The 12,207-nt window shown below is 50.6% G+C and overlaps 1 protein-coding gene across 1 annotated transcript in view; it reads right to left on the reverse strand.

The window, feature by feature from the left end:
- Positions 1-634: 634 nt before the first annotated feature.
- Positions 635-12,207, reverse strand: part of LOC119176061 (uncharacterized) — a 42,870-nt gene continuing 31,297 nt past the window's right edge. The window contains exons 6-7 of the mRNA XM_075876346.1: positions 2,492-2,703; positions 635-1,756 (exon numbers count right to left, since the gene is read on the reverse strand). Coding sequence (XP_075732461.1) covers positions 1,514-1,756; positions 2,492-2,703 — 455 coding nt within the window. The 3' untranslated portion in view covers positions 635-1,513. The remainder of the gene's footprint in view (positions 1,757-2,491; positions 2,704-12,207) is intronic.

Raw genomic sequence — 12,207 nt, forward strand, 5'->3', positions numbered from 1 at the left:
GCGTTAAACGTTGCTAAGTTCAGGTTCCAATGGAGGCCTGTCCGGATCCAGAGATTCTTAGCACCCTCTGCTGCGTTGCAGATCTGACCGCCGCCGTGGTCAGTTGCTTCGCAGCTGCTGGTGACTGAGGGCCGTGAGTTAATTTACGTATGCATGTGGAGGGTAGTGGCCACATACTGCCCCAGGGTGGCCAATCCTTCTCTGATGAGGGAGTGCGTTCCCGGCGGTGGTTACCGGTGAGGCCGCACCTCAGGCCTCGTAATGCAGTTCCATCACCACGCGGATTTTTTTCATCCGGTTGGGAACTGCGCGGCACCGGGATTTGAACCACAGACCTTTTGCATGCGAGGTGGATGCTCTAACCACTACGCCATCGCTGCTTCCTTTTGCTCAAGTTGATCAAGCTATCATTTAATTTAGCCTAGCAAAATTAGCCCAAATTAGGCAAATCTTATCGTAGCCAATAAAACCAAGTTGACTTTCCCATGACCTTAAAGGCGCCAAACCCAGGAAGAAACTAATTTCTCTCTACTGATACTATACCAATTAACATGGTTCATACAGGTTTCCAAAGGGAAAATTGAAGGATATACAAGGACCTGTCACAGGTTTTTAAAAGACTAAAAACAGAATGCAATGTTGAAAAGAATAATTTTTATGAGTCTAGAGAATCCAAGTTGATTGATTGATTGATTGATGTGTGGGGTTTAATGTCCCGAAACCACCATATGACTATGAGGGATGCTGTAGTGGAGGGCTCCAGGAATATTGACCACCTGGGGCTCCCCAACATGCACTCAAATCTGAGCACACGGGCTCACAACATTTTCGCCTCCATTCGAAATGCAGCCGTCGTAGCTGGGATTCGATCCCGCGACCTGCGGGTCAGCAGACGAGTACCTTAGTCACTAGACCACCGCCGCGGGGTGAATTCAAGCTGAGAAAATTACTAATTACTAATCCGAGTCTAGTCTCATTAGGCTAAATTAAATCTAATTCGCCTTAAAACTCATTTTATTATGTCTTCGTACTTATTAGCGCTTGTTTCATCATAGCGAGGCTCATTTAAGTTCAGCTTGGCCTAACGTAACAAAGGCAAGCTGGGCTGAGAAAATGTAATTTGGTGTGCTTTGCTTCATCAGGTCTTCCGAGGCTTGCTAAGCTAAGTTATGCTAACAAACCGGTATAAATAGCAATACGGAGTTGGCACTGGAACTGGTGCAGTCAAAGCAGCTACGTTAAAAAAAAGGCACAAATTGGATGGAGCAAAGACAGCGACACCCAGTTGTTGTTTTGGCTACGAGCGCGTCAGAGAGAGCGCCATGAAAGGCCAACTGATTTGACGGGTCGCATGCACACCGCAGCAGGCGTCTCGTCGCTAGATAACGTCTGGATGCCTTCGGCCACGTGGGCTGCAAACTTATGCTCACACTTGTACACAACTGGCACGTCAGTGATTCCATGGCCTGTCAATCATTATTGTCATACACTCAAATCCCATGTCTTGTGCTTTTCAGAAGTTGACTGTAACCAATACTTCGTAGTTTGAGTAGCGGTGTTCTTTGCCGCCGTACGGTATGTACAGGCAATTGTGCGATGGGTGCACTTTTCCAATGGTCAGCGTTCTGTTGTGGAAGGTTCGGCCGATGTACAGTGGCTCTCCTGAGCTGGACGTGCCGCCCTGAATGGCTCCAGTTGGCACCGAGCCGTGGGAAGCTGGCACCCAAGCCATCGGAGGACCATCGGAGACTAGCACCTGTAGAGAGAGAAAAGAATAAAATGAGATTGCCTGCCAACGGGCTTGCGTGCTGGAATCTCTCACATGTCTTTGACGGTGTGTATGACTTGTCTGCCCATTCGTAATGCCCTAGTTTTCCGTATACTGCCGGCGTTCATCTTATACGAACCATACTTAAGAACGAAGCCTAAGCTAGGACTCACCTTTGAGCTGGTATAGTTCCATAGACGCTATTTCGGGAAGTCTATGAATTGAATCACCTTCCCAACTACAGACGCGCATAAAAAAAAAAAAAACACGCGGCAATGTTTTAGTTCCAGCGTTAAGGAATCTCAGACTGGACAGCAATACCAATGCGTGCTTGTTGAAATTGAAATATTGAGGGTGTTTTTCACGAGAGCAGAAAAGAAGAGTAGATTTAAAGGCTTGTTTTCTTTCTTAGACACAATATTAATGATAACTAACCGACAATATGGCCAAGGAAAGTGAAGGAGACGTTATAAGCCTTAATTTAAATGTAAATGCGAAGGATGAAAAGTGGACGAAAATATGTCATGCCACCGGCAGGGATTAAACCGACGACCTTCGAATAACGCGTCCTACCCAACCATACCGATGCCCTACCAACTCACTTGGTACAACATCAGACGCCTTATTCGGAGGTCGCAGGTTCGGTGGCGCGTTGCTTTTCGTCCACTTAATTCGCTTTGAATTTTCGTGAGGGCCTCAGACAAAACATGAATTTTTACACACTTGATAGTCCCTGTGGCTATGCTCGGCGCCAGCGTAGGAGACGTAGCAGCAGCTGTGCGAAGGCACCACTTTGCCCGGAAGGACTTCACCGTCGTGGACCGCGCGGCCGACGTAGATGGTCTCCCCTCCGTCTTTACCGCCGGGCACAGAGTTAGCCGGTATCTGACTGCCGTGGCACATTACCCACTGGCAGACGGGCTCGAAGAGGAATGCTGCAAGCCAGTACGAGCAGTGAGCACATTAACAAGGTCGGGATTTGCCGTAGTTATAGAAACTCACATCATTTGAGGTACAGTGGTGGGCATGAGTCGTGATGTTCCAGACTAGATTTAGAGGAAGCAGGGAGAGGCATTGAGAAAGCTATTTAATAAGACGTAAGTCATTGTAACGAACGAGAAGAGAATGAGTGCGGGAGCCTTACGTCTTAAAGCCTCGAAATGTAACGAAGGACGTCATAGTGAAGGGCGCTGGAAGCTTGGACCACCTGAGGTTCTCTAACGTTCACCTAAACCTAAGTACATAGGTAAGAGGAACCAGCCAGGTTTTAAAAAAAACGAGGGGGCCATTCTGTATACATAGTTTCGCTTATGTATGCTCATTGGATTACGAGAAATGCACATAATGGCTCTGCATTTCTCCTCATCAGTCTATGCGTTCGTAGAAGATTTTTGTACGGCGAGTCTTTTGTCGGTGTGAACTGGACCGTCAACGCATTACCTTAAACCTGTATGTTCTGCATTTCGCTTATGTCAGCCATGCCTGTGGTGTGCGGTCTGCGCATCAGTTCAGTGTGATTTTTTTTGAAGTGCAGTATAGCACTCTGTTTTAATAAATGCATGCTCAGTAATCATCCGTCAGTACTTATGATGAAAGTAATATTTTGTTCAAGTATGAATATGTTGCATATATATATATATATATATAGACTATTAGTTTAGAAGGTTAAATATAGGTTGGATGACACTAACCGTTCGCAAAATTTGTGCGCGTGTGCGCGAAGCACTTGCCCTTTGCAAGCACAATAGAATTAAAATGTTTGTTAGGCTTTGGGTTTAGTCCTTTAATACCCAAGAATGCAGCGAGAACACCGCTAGCCACCAGTTTGCATGGATGTGCGTGTCAATCAAATTCACCCATTACTATTGCGTATATGTAGCATCGGCGTCAAATGAACCCCGAACAGTGGCAAGACTTGGTGATAGCATAGTGCGCGCCGTCCACTTATCACCATCGACAGGCACGCGCATCCTGTTCGGCAACATGCTTGCCTGTTCATGGTGATAAGTTGACGGTGCACACTATAGGGGAGACCCGCTCAAGTTTGCCCGGCGACGCCAGCGCTTGCCTTTCCCCTGCCAGAAAAAGCGCACAACAGTAGAGCCTTCCGACCCTTCAGCTCCCTTTGGCTTCCACGCATTTGCGAAGCACGCGCTGCACGTGAAACGTCCCTCGCTCTCATCTCAGAAGGCAGCAGCTTTCTTCCTCTTTGAGCGGCGTCGTCCTCGTCTGAAGGAGGTGTTGGTTCGTGCGAGTGGGACGAGACCCGCTGTTCGCATGCGGTGACCCGGCGGACTCCTGCACAGGTTTTTCGTCGGTTTTCGCAGGTTTTTGGTGAGGTTTCTTTGTCCTTTTTTCTCCCTTTTTTTTTTTTTCCAGGTTAGGCTAGCTCCTAACTGACTTGGTAGCCTCGTGGTGGTGGTACCACGATGACTACCAGTCTGCTCTCGCAGATTAGGCCGCGGGTGCACTACGCACGCGTGCCTAAGGGCGTCGGCAGTGCCGACATTTGCAAAGAGCTCGTGAAGCGCTTCACGCCCAGTGAGCTGACGTGTGTTCAGGATTATGGCTTAGGGAAGTTTGAGGTGACATTCGCGAATGACGAGGCGAATCGGCGGTTTTTAGACGATCCCGTCCTCGCCATTCGCGATGCGAGGATCAGGTTTCAGTACCGAGGTGTTCGGGTCAAGGTGGTGCGCATCATTGGCTTCCCGGCGGACGCGGATAAGCGCATCATAGTACAACTGTTGGAGAGGTTTGGAAAGGTTTTGGAAGTGGCGCGAGAGGAATCACCGTATCTGCCGGGAGTCTCGACCGGCGTCCTCATGATCAAAATGGAGATGCACAAGAGTGTCCCCAACCTGCTCGAGGTGAGGGACGTCATCGTCCAGTTTGAGTATGAGGGCGTCGCGCGGGTTTGCCGGCGCTGCTACAGGACTGGACACCATGCGGCGAAGTGCACTGTGCCACAGTGTGTGCGCTGTGGGGCTTTTGGTCACGACCAGTGCGCGGTAAAATGCAAGCACTGCGGCGGCGATCATGGCCCCTCACAGTGCAAGGCGCGGACGAATTCGTCGGCCGCCCCGCCTGTAGCCTCTTCTTCTTCCCAGGAGCAGGTGAGCGGCGTTGCGGAGGATCGGGAGGCTGCTCCGGGGGACGCCGAGGGCTCGACCCAGCCACAGCCGGAGCCCATTAGCGAACGGGCTCCAGGAGGGGAAGAGCAGGAGGCGGGGTCGGAATTAGCTGAGGCCCCCACCCTCTCTGCTGCCGCCGAGCCGTCGCCGGCCTCGCCTGCCGGTGCGCCCGGGACCAGCCCTGCTGACGCGCCTGCTGCCGAGGAGACACAGGAACCCATGAGCTGGACGGACGCTGTTCGGGGCAAGAAGCGGCGCGCCAACCGATCACCAGGGCCCTCCAAGGAGAGGCTGGCGGCGGCTCCGAGCGGCGGCCCCGGCAGCCCTAAGGACGACCTCCCGGTTCCGAAGCGAGCCGCAGCGACAGAGTCCGACGAGGAGTCCACCTCGTCGACTGTCACGGACGGTACCACGGGTGAGTTGAACAACAGTTCTTCTTGCCCTAACTGTGGACCAGGCAATTGCGAGTGTTCGTTAATGTCTAACACAGTGTACTCGTCCACGAACGAGGATTCCCTCTCCGAGGGGGACTCTCGTTCGTAGGTTTTATATTAGGTAGCTTTTCAGCAGCTGATACCTTCGAGTATCTGCTGTTTTCTTCTCTTCTGTGATTTTCTTTTCGCTTCTTGCCTATTCTAGAGTCTGTCTTCTCTCCTATCTTTCATCATGGCTTCTTCTCTAACTATTGCTACCTTTAATTGTCGGGGTATTACTAGAGCAGCGAAACAAGCTGAGGTCATTCATTTAGCTCGGTCTCGAAAAATAGACATTCTCCTTTTGCAGGAAACTTTTGTGTCTAAATTGCAACAGATTAAGAACTTTGACAGAACGTTTGGCACCAAATCCTACTGGAATTATGGTGGCGCACATTGCCGGGGAGTTGCTGTCATTTTAATGCCACGATTCACCGGTTCTGTGCTACGCTACGCCAGGGATTCGGACGGCCGTGTTCTGTCAGTGGATCTTGACTCTGGCGTTAGAATTGTGAATGTGTATGCTCCAGCAAAGCGCGGACAGCAGAAAGATTTCTTTAATTCCCTAGATTCTTATCTAGTTGGCCCTTCCCGTGTCATTTTAGTAGGCGATTTCAACTGTGTTTTAGAAAAAGCGGATCGCGTTTCCCTCAAAGGAACTCCAAAGTTTAGAGACGGAAACGGCGAGCTAGAGTTGCGGGAGCTTGTTAAAGAGCTGGGGCTTGTCGATGCTTGGCGGTCCCTCCGTCCTCTCCAGTCAGGCATGACTTGGACGGGGAGGGGGAGCCGCTCGAGGATCGATCGTTTTTATGTCTCGCCCTCGCTTGCTCCTAGCATGCACTCTAGCTGGCTGTGTTCTTCCGCGTTGAGTGACCATAGCCTTCTTGCACTGAGATTTGCCGACTCTAGTTTGGTGCCATGGGGCAAGCGACCGTGGCGTTTAAATCCACGGCTCCTTAAAGATAAGGACGCCACAAAAGATGTGGCGACCTATCTCATCGGTTCACTCCTTGGCGACCAAAACTTAGGCGGTAGCGATTGGGACACGGTGAAGGCCGGAGTCGCGGAGCGCTTTCGGGATTGGGGCAAGAGGCGGGCGCGGGAGGAGCGCGCCGAGATCAAGGCGGTCTCTGACGCGATCCTCCTGCTCTCAAAGCCATTGTCCTGCGGCCTGGGGGTAACCGCGGCTCTTACTTCACTGCGCAAAGAATATAGAGTCCTGCTCCAGCGACGCTGGGACCGCTTGCGGGCCACAGCACGCGCAGAGCAGTGGGAAATGGAGGCTTGGTGCAGCAGAAATGTCCTTCGCAGACACTTGGCTAGGAAGAGCTCAGCGATAACCTCTTTGGTCGATCCTAACACAGGCGGCTTAGTGGAAACGCAGGACGAAGTATTAGAGGTGGCAAGACAGTTCTACAAGAACCTTTACGCCGAACCACCTCCCACTCCGTACTCGTTTCCTTTCACCAAAACTTACGAGGACTTTGATATTTGTGACACTCCCTTCGTCGAAGAGGAGGTGTTTGCAGCCCTTAAATCCATGAAGCATAATCGCAGCCCAGGTTCAGATGGTTTGACAGTCGAGTTTTATGTCAAGTTTTGGAGAGTTTTGGGGGGGCCTTTTACCACATTGGCAAACAGGCTTCTCCGTGAGGGGACCCTGTCAGCAACTCAAAGAGAGGGGCGGATCACTCTCCTGTGCAAGGATGAGACGAGACGCACCGACCTGAGAGCCTGGCGGCCCATCACCCTCTTGAACTGTGATTACAAGCTCATAGCTAAGTGCCTGTCCGTTCGACTCACTCCAGTGCTCAGTACTGTTTTGGGTCCGTACCAGGCGTGTTGTGTCCAAAATAGGTCGTGCCAACTTCATGGTTTCGCTATCAGGGACCTCATAGAATGGTCGAATTCTCGCAACCTAAGTGGAATCCTTTGTTCTTTTGATCAAGAAAAGGCTTTTGATATTATCAGTCACAAGTACATCTTCAAAGTTTTAAAGCAGGCGGGCTTCAGTTCAAAGTTCATCAGCATGGTCAGGGCTCTCTACTTTCGTCCTAGTTCTGCTGTTGTCATACAAGATCGCGTCTCGGAGTCGTTCGGTGTGTGCCGTGGAGTCCGACAGGGTGACCCACTGTCGCCCGCTCTCTACGTGCTCGCATTCGAGCCGCTCTTGCAGAGGCTTTCTAAAGACACCAGCATAGGTAGATTTCCCCTTCCGCCAGGTTCCCCCCCGGTGGCAATGTTTGCCTATGCAGATGACCTCTCTATCGTCGTCCCGGACGAGGCAACTGTTTGCACCGTCTTGGACGTTATGGAGGGGTACTGCTCGGCGAGCGGCGCCAGAATAAATAAGTCAAAGAGCGCAGTCATGTATCTGAACTGTGCTCCCTCCAGTCCACGTCCTGTACATGGGCTCCCCATAAAGAAACGCCTACGTATATTAGGTTTCCATTTCGAGCCAGATGGCCTGACTACCGAAAACTGGCGGTTAGCAAGGCAAAAGCTTACTGATAGGATTGAGGAACTCGGTGCCTTGTCTTGTCCGCTTACAGCCAGGGCCACGATAATTCAATCACTGTTGTTCAGTTTCCTCACGTACATAGGTTCGGTTATGCCAGTTAAACCCCACACCAAAGTTATCTTGGAAAAGAAAGTTTTCAAATTCTTTTGGGGTCGTGCCGCTCCTTTTGTGGCGCGCCCCGTGTTGAAGTTGCGCAGGGACGAAGGAGGATTAGGTATTCCCGACCTTAGCGTTGTGACCACGGCATTACATGTTAAATGGACACGGGTAGCTCTTGAGTCAGATATGCTCCTTACTAGAAGCTTTGCGTCTTATTTCCTGAGTACCAGGCTGAGGTTGTTCTCGCCTGGGGCATTTTCGAATTCCGTGCCTCGGGCGGGAACGCCTTCTGCCTTCTATGCAGGGGCCGCTTCTACTTTGGCCCGTCTCCAAGAGGTCGACCCCGAGATAGATTTAGATTCAATCGAACTCCGCGAGTTAGTCGATAGACTCGCTCCGGAGTTACCCGAATGCTACAGAGAACACGACCTGTCCGAATACAGTCCTAACTGGCGGTTAATTACTGCCAGTTTCCTGGACGCCAAGCGCGCTACATTCATGTATCGCCTGGCCAGAGATCGCCTGCCTCTAAGCTTCAGGCCTTTCACAAGAATTGCTCAACGAGGAGTGTGCCCTTTTTGTGGCACTAAGGAGGACCTGGTTCACGTGTTCTCTCAGTGCGCACTACCAGCTGCCCTCCATCGAAGGATAGCTAGCTTGTTTGGCCACCCAGGTGTTCCTTTCAACACCGTTCGTTTTCTTCAACCCCTGTCGCGACAAGCGGCTAAGCAATACGTGCTTCTGCTTGTTGAGTGCTCGTACCAAGTGTGGGTTGCACGGTGCTGTGCCGTCTTTGATGGCAAGCGACCCGGGCTTCTCGAAGTGCTTGCAAAAGTACGGAAGGAGGTCTGGTTCGTTCTCCACCGAGAGTGGCAGCGCCTTGGTGCAAAGAAGTTCTACGAGACGTGGCACCGTCCGGCAGTGATTTTCAGTGAGGCAGGAGGGCAGATAACCATCAACTTTTAATGATGGCTTTCTCTAAGGCTCCACGACTAGGCCTAGTGAGCCAGTCGCCCCCGAGTTTGGTCTGTATGGTCTTTCACCCGAGTTTTGCATGTGCTAAGGTGATCCTGTCACCTTGTCGGGCTTTACCCGCAAGGTCCGTGTTGGCCCCTTCTGTAGGCTCGGCTACTTTACTCGTCGAGGCGGAAGGTGGTTCCCTTCTTCGAGAAGGACTAAGCCGGCTTTCAGCCGTGCCGGTTTCCGTGGGTACGTTTGGTTTGTGTGCAGCAGCACTGGCCTCTGCACCAAATAGTAGTCCCGTAGACCCCACAGGACGGATTGTGTCTCACTGCGCCCTTGTGGTGAGGAGACGGGCCATGACCGCAAAACGCCTCGCGCTGAGCGATAGCCCATCCGCACTGTGGGGGTGTTGTCGCAGGGTCTCAGCCGCGCGACAGTGTGAGGGCACGGGCACTTTGGTTGTGGTGACTGAAGTTACCGCGACCGAAGGCAGCACCGCTGCCACTTTTTTGGGTACGTCCGCTTTGCGTGTGGTGGCGAGAGCTACCGTGCCGAAGGGTAGCCCCTATGTCAAGTCTCGCTGGGCCCTAGTGGTCAGGAGACGGGCCATGACCGCAGCGCGCCCCATGCGCCGCGATAGCCCACCCTGCCAGGGTACGTTCACTTTGCGCGTTGCGACTGAAGTTGCTCCGCCGGAGGGTAGTCCCTTTGTCGGGCCTCCCTGGCTTGTATGCCGGGAGGCAGGCCGCGTCTGTTGGGCGCCTGGCGCCGAACGGTGGCCCCCTTGCCAGGGCATGGCCGTCTGCCCGAAACAAATCTTCCCCCCACACAGCCCTGGGGGGAGGGAGAGCCGGGACAGACGTAGGATGATGATGGGTTGATGAGTTAAGTGTGACTCTGGGACAAAGCGTTTCGGCGCCGCGTCTCCTTCCTATCTGACAACGGCTCCGCGATGTCACCCCAACAGAAAAGGCGGTGACATCGCTGCGTCGTCAGCTGTCACAATAACCATGCAAACACGAAGAGGTCGACTCCACCAGTGAAATTCTACCGATTCCCAAACCGATGGTACGAAACAAGCAGACGACAGAAATGGATTAAAGCAGTGCGCCGAAAAAAGTATGTAAACAATTTTTTTCATAAACATTAGCACGCGCACAATACATTCAAAATTACGTGTGTTAATTCCAGCGTCACCGTTTTTCTAATCTATCGAGTTACTGGGAGATGCACGTCCCCATCTTAAAAGTATAGATTCTCAACGCCCGTCTTTAGAGCACTGTTAAAAAATAGTGAATAAATATTTTATGCTGCTACTATTATTCGATATTGTTGGGGACGTAGTAGTTGAAGCTGTGTGCACATGTGGCATTGGTAATGTGTTGTTATATATTTTTAAATCTACGTAGCGCCGACGGAAGTGTGTGGTTGCCAAAAGCTTGGACAACTATGAAAAAAAAAATGCATTAGCCGTTGTTGCACGTCCGTTGGCAGATACAGTGAACTAGTTGTTACTGAGTGTGCAGGGGCCGCCCGAACAACACGGTGCATTTTTGATACGTGACCAAGATAAAATGCCTTTATAGCAATGCGCTTAACCGCTTAACCTAAAGCACCGCTTAACCTAAAGCACGAGAAGCGGCCTTACCCATCCATCCAGGAACAAACATAGTGCATAGTACACAGAGTAAACCAAATAAAACAAGTATATAATAATGAACGTACAGAAAGTTTTATTCACCTCTAACGTCGTAAACAGCGTCGTCTTTCTCTTGCGAAACGCACTTCGCTCTGACGAGGACGGCGGCGTCTGCTACAACTTGCTTCGCTGCCCTTTTACTAAATTGCTGCCACGAAAAAAAAATCCTCAATTGCGGCATCCTAATAAATGCGGACAGAGCGCACCGCACGCGACGCGAAACTCTCAAAAACACGTGCAGAACGCGTGCAGCGCGCGAGCAAAGAAACGCGTTTTCAAGGCAGGTTGAATGGGACAGCGGAGGGGCGAAAACTCGAGTAACCAGTTTTCTCCCCGCATTGACTGACAGCGCCACGCTCCGCAGCGCCTCCCTCGGCGTGGGTCTCCCCTAGACTATCACGAAGGCTGACCTCTGTTCGGGTTTCATTTGACGCCGATAGTACTGACAAAGTTTTGATTTGTGGGGTTTAACGTCCCAAAACCACCATATGATTATGAGAGACGCCGTAGTGGAGAGCTCCGGAAATTTTGACCACCTGGGGTTCTTTTAACGTGCACCCGAATCTGAGCACACGGGCCTACAACATTTCCGCCTCCATCGGAAATGCAGCCGCCTGACAAAGTTTCCCAATAACATCTGTTCTCGGGGATGATATTCGCGCACGTGGAACTCAGAAGGCAGATTCACTGCAGTACTGGGGGTGGTATTTGTATGAAGCTTTTAGGTTTGAGGTTTACTTGAGGTTTTATTTACTGTACTGTATAGCAGAAAAAAAACTAATTGAAAGCAAAAGGCTATATAGCCTGATGGAGGTTTTTGCCCGGCAAAATGCAGTATGGTACACAGAAAACATGTCATACACAAGTCAGTCGCAAATAAATACAACAACATGTCATACAAAAACTGTGGACAATCGTCAATTTTTGGACTGATAATAAACATCGCAACTGCGAAAAAGGAACAGAATAGGATATAGTTATAACTTACCTTACAGAAACATCATCATCGCTAAATGTAGAACATGCGAGCTCAAGAACGCACCTGTAGACATATACATTTCTAAAACAAACAAAAAGAAAAAAAAACGGGCAGGATTTAAACAGTACTATAAAGAAACTGAACACACAAAGTAATAACTAATAACTCATCTCTCGCCTCTGCCTCTCTTCCTTTCAAAATGTACAGAAGGTAATGAATTATCGAAAGAAGCAAATGTCATTTTGGGTCGGAATAACTGAAACATTCCTTGCGCTCAATTCTGTTCCTTTCATGTCCCCTACCGCTCGCGAACCCCTGGCAACAGTGGTAGGCAAAGGCTATGACTCATCAGGACTAGTAATGAAACGCGAGGAAAATGCAGTAAACAGAAACGTCACATGATACCGGCCCTGATGACGTCGAGCGCACACGCCGGTATACTCTTCACACACATGCTGCGCAATTCAAGCGGATGTTGACTGAGGGGTGTGCCGACGGGCGCGTATACACGCTAGCCGAGGGTCGATGTGTTTAAAACTAGAGATGCTCAAGTGAACACTTTCTTTATTTC

This window comes from Rhipicephalus microplus, chromosome X, assembly GCF_043290135.1.
Source record: "Rhipicephalus microplus isolate Deutch F79 chromosome X, USDA_Rmic, whole genome shotgun sequence".
Lineage (NCBI taxonomy): Eukaryota > Metazoa > Arthropoda > Arachnida > Ixodida > Ixodidae > Rhipicephalus > Rhipicephalus microplus.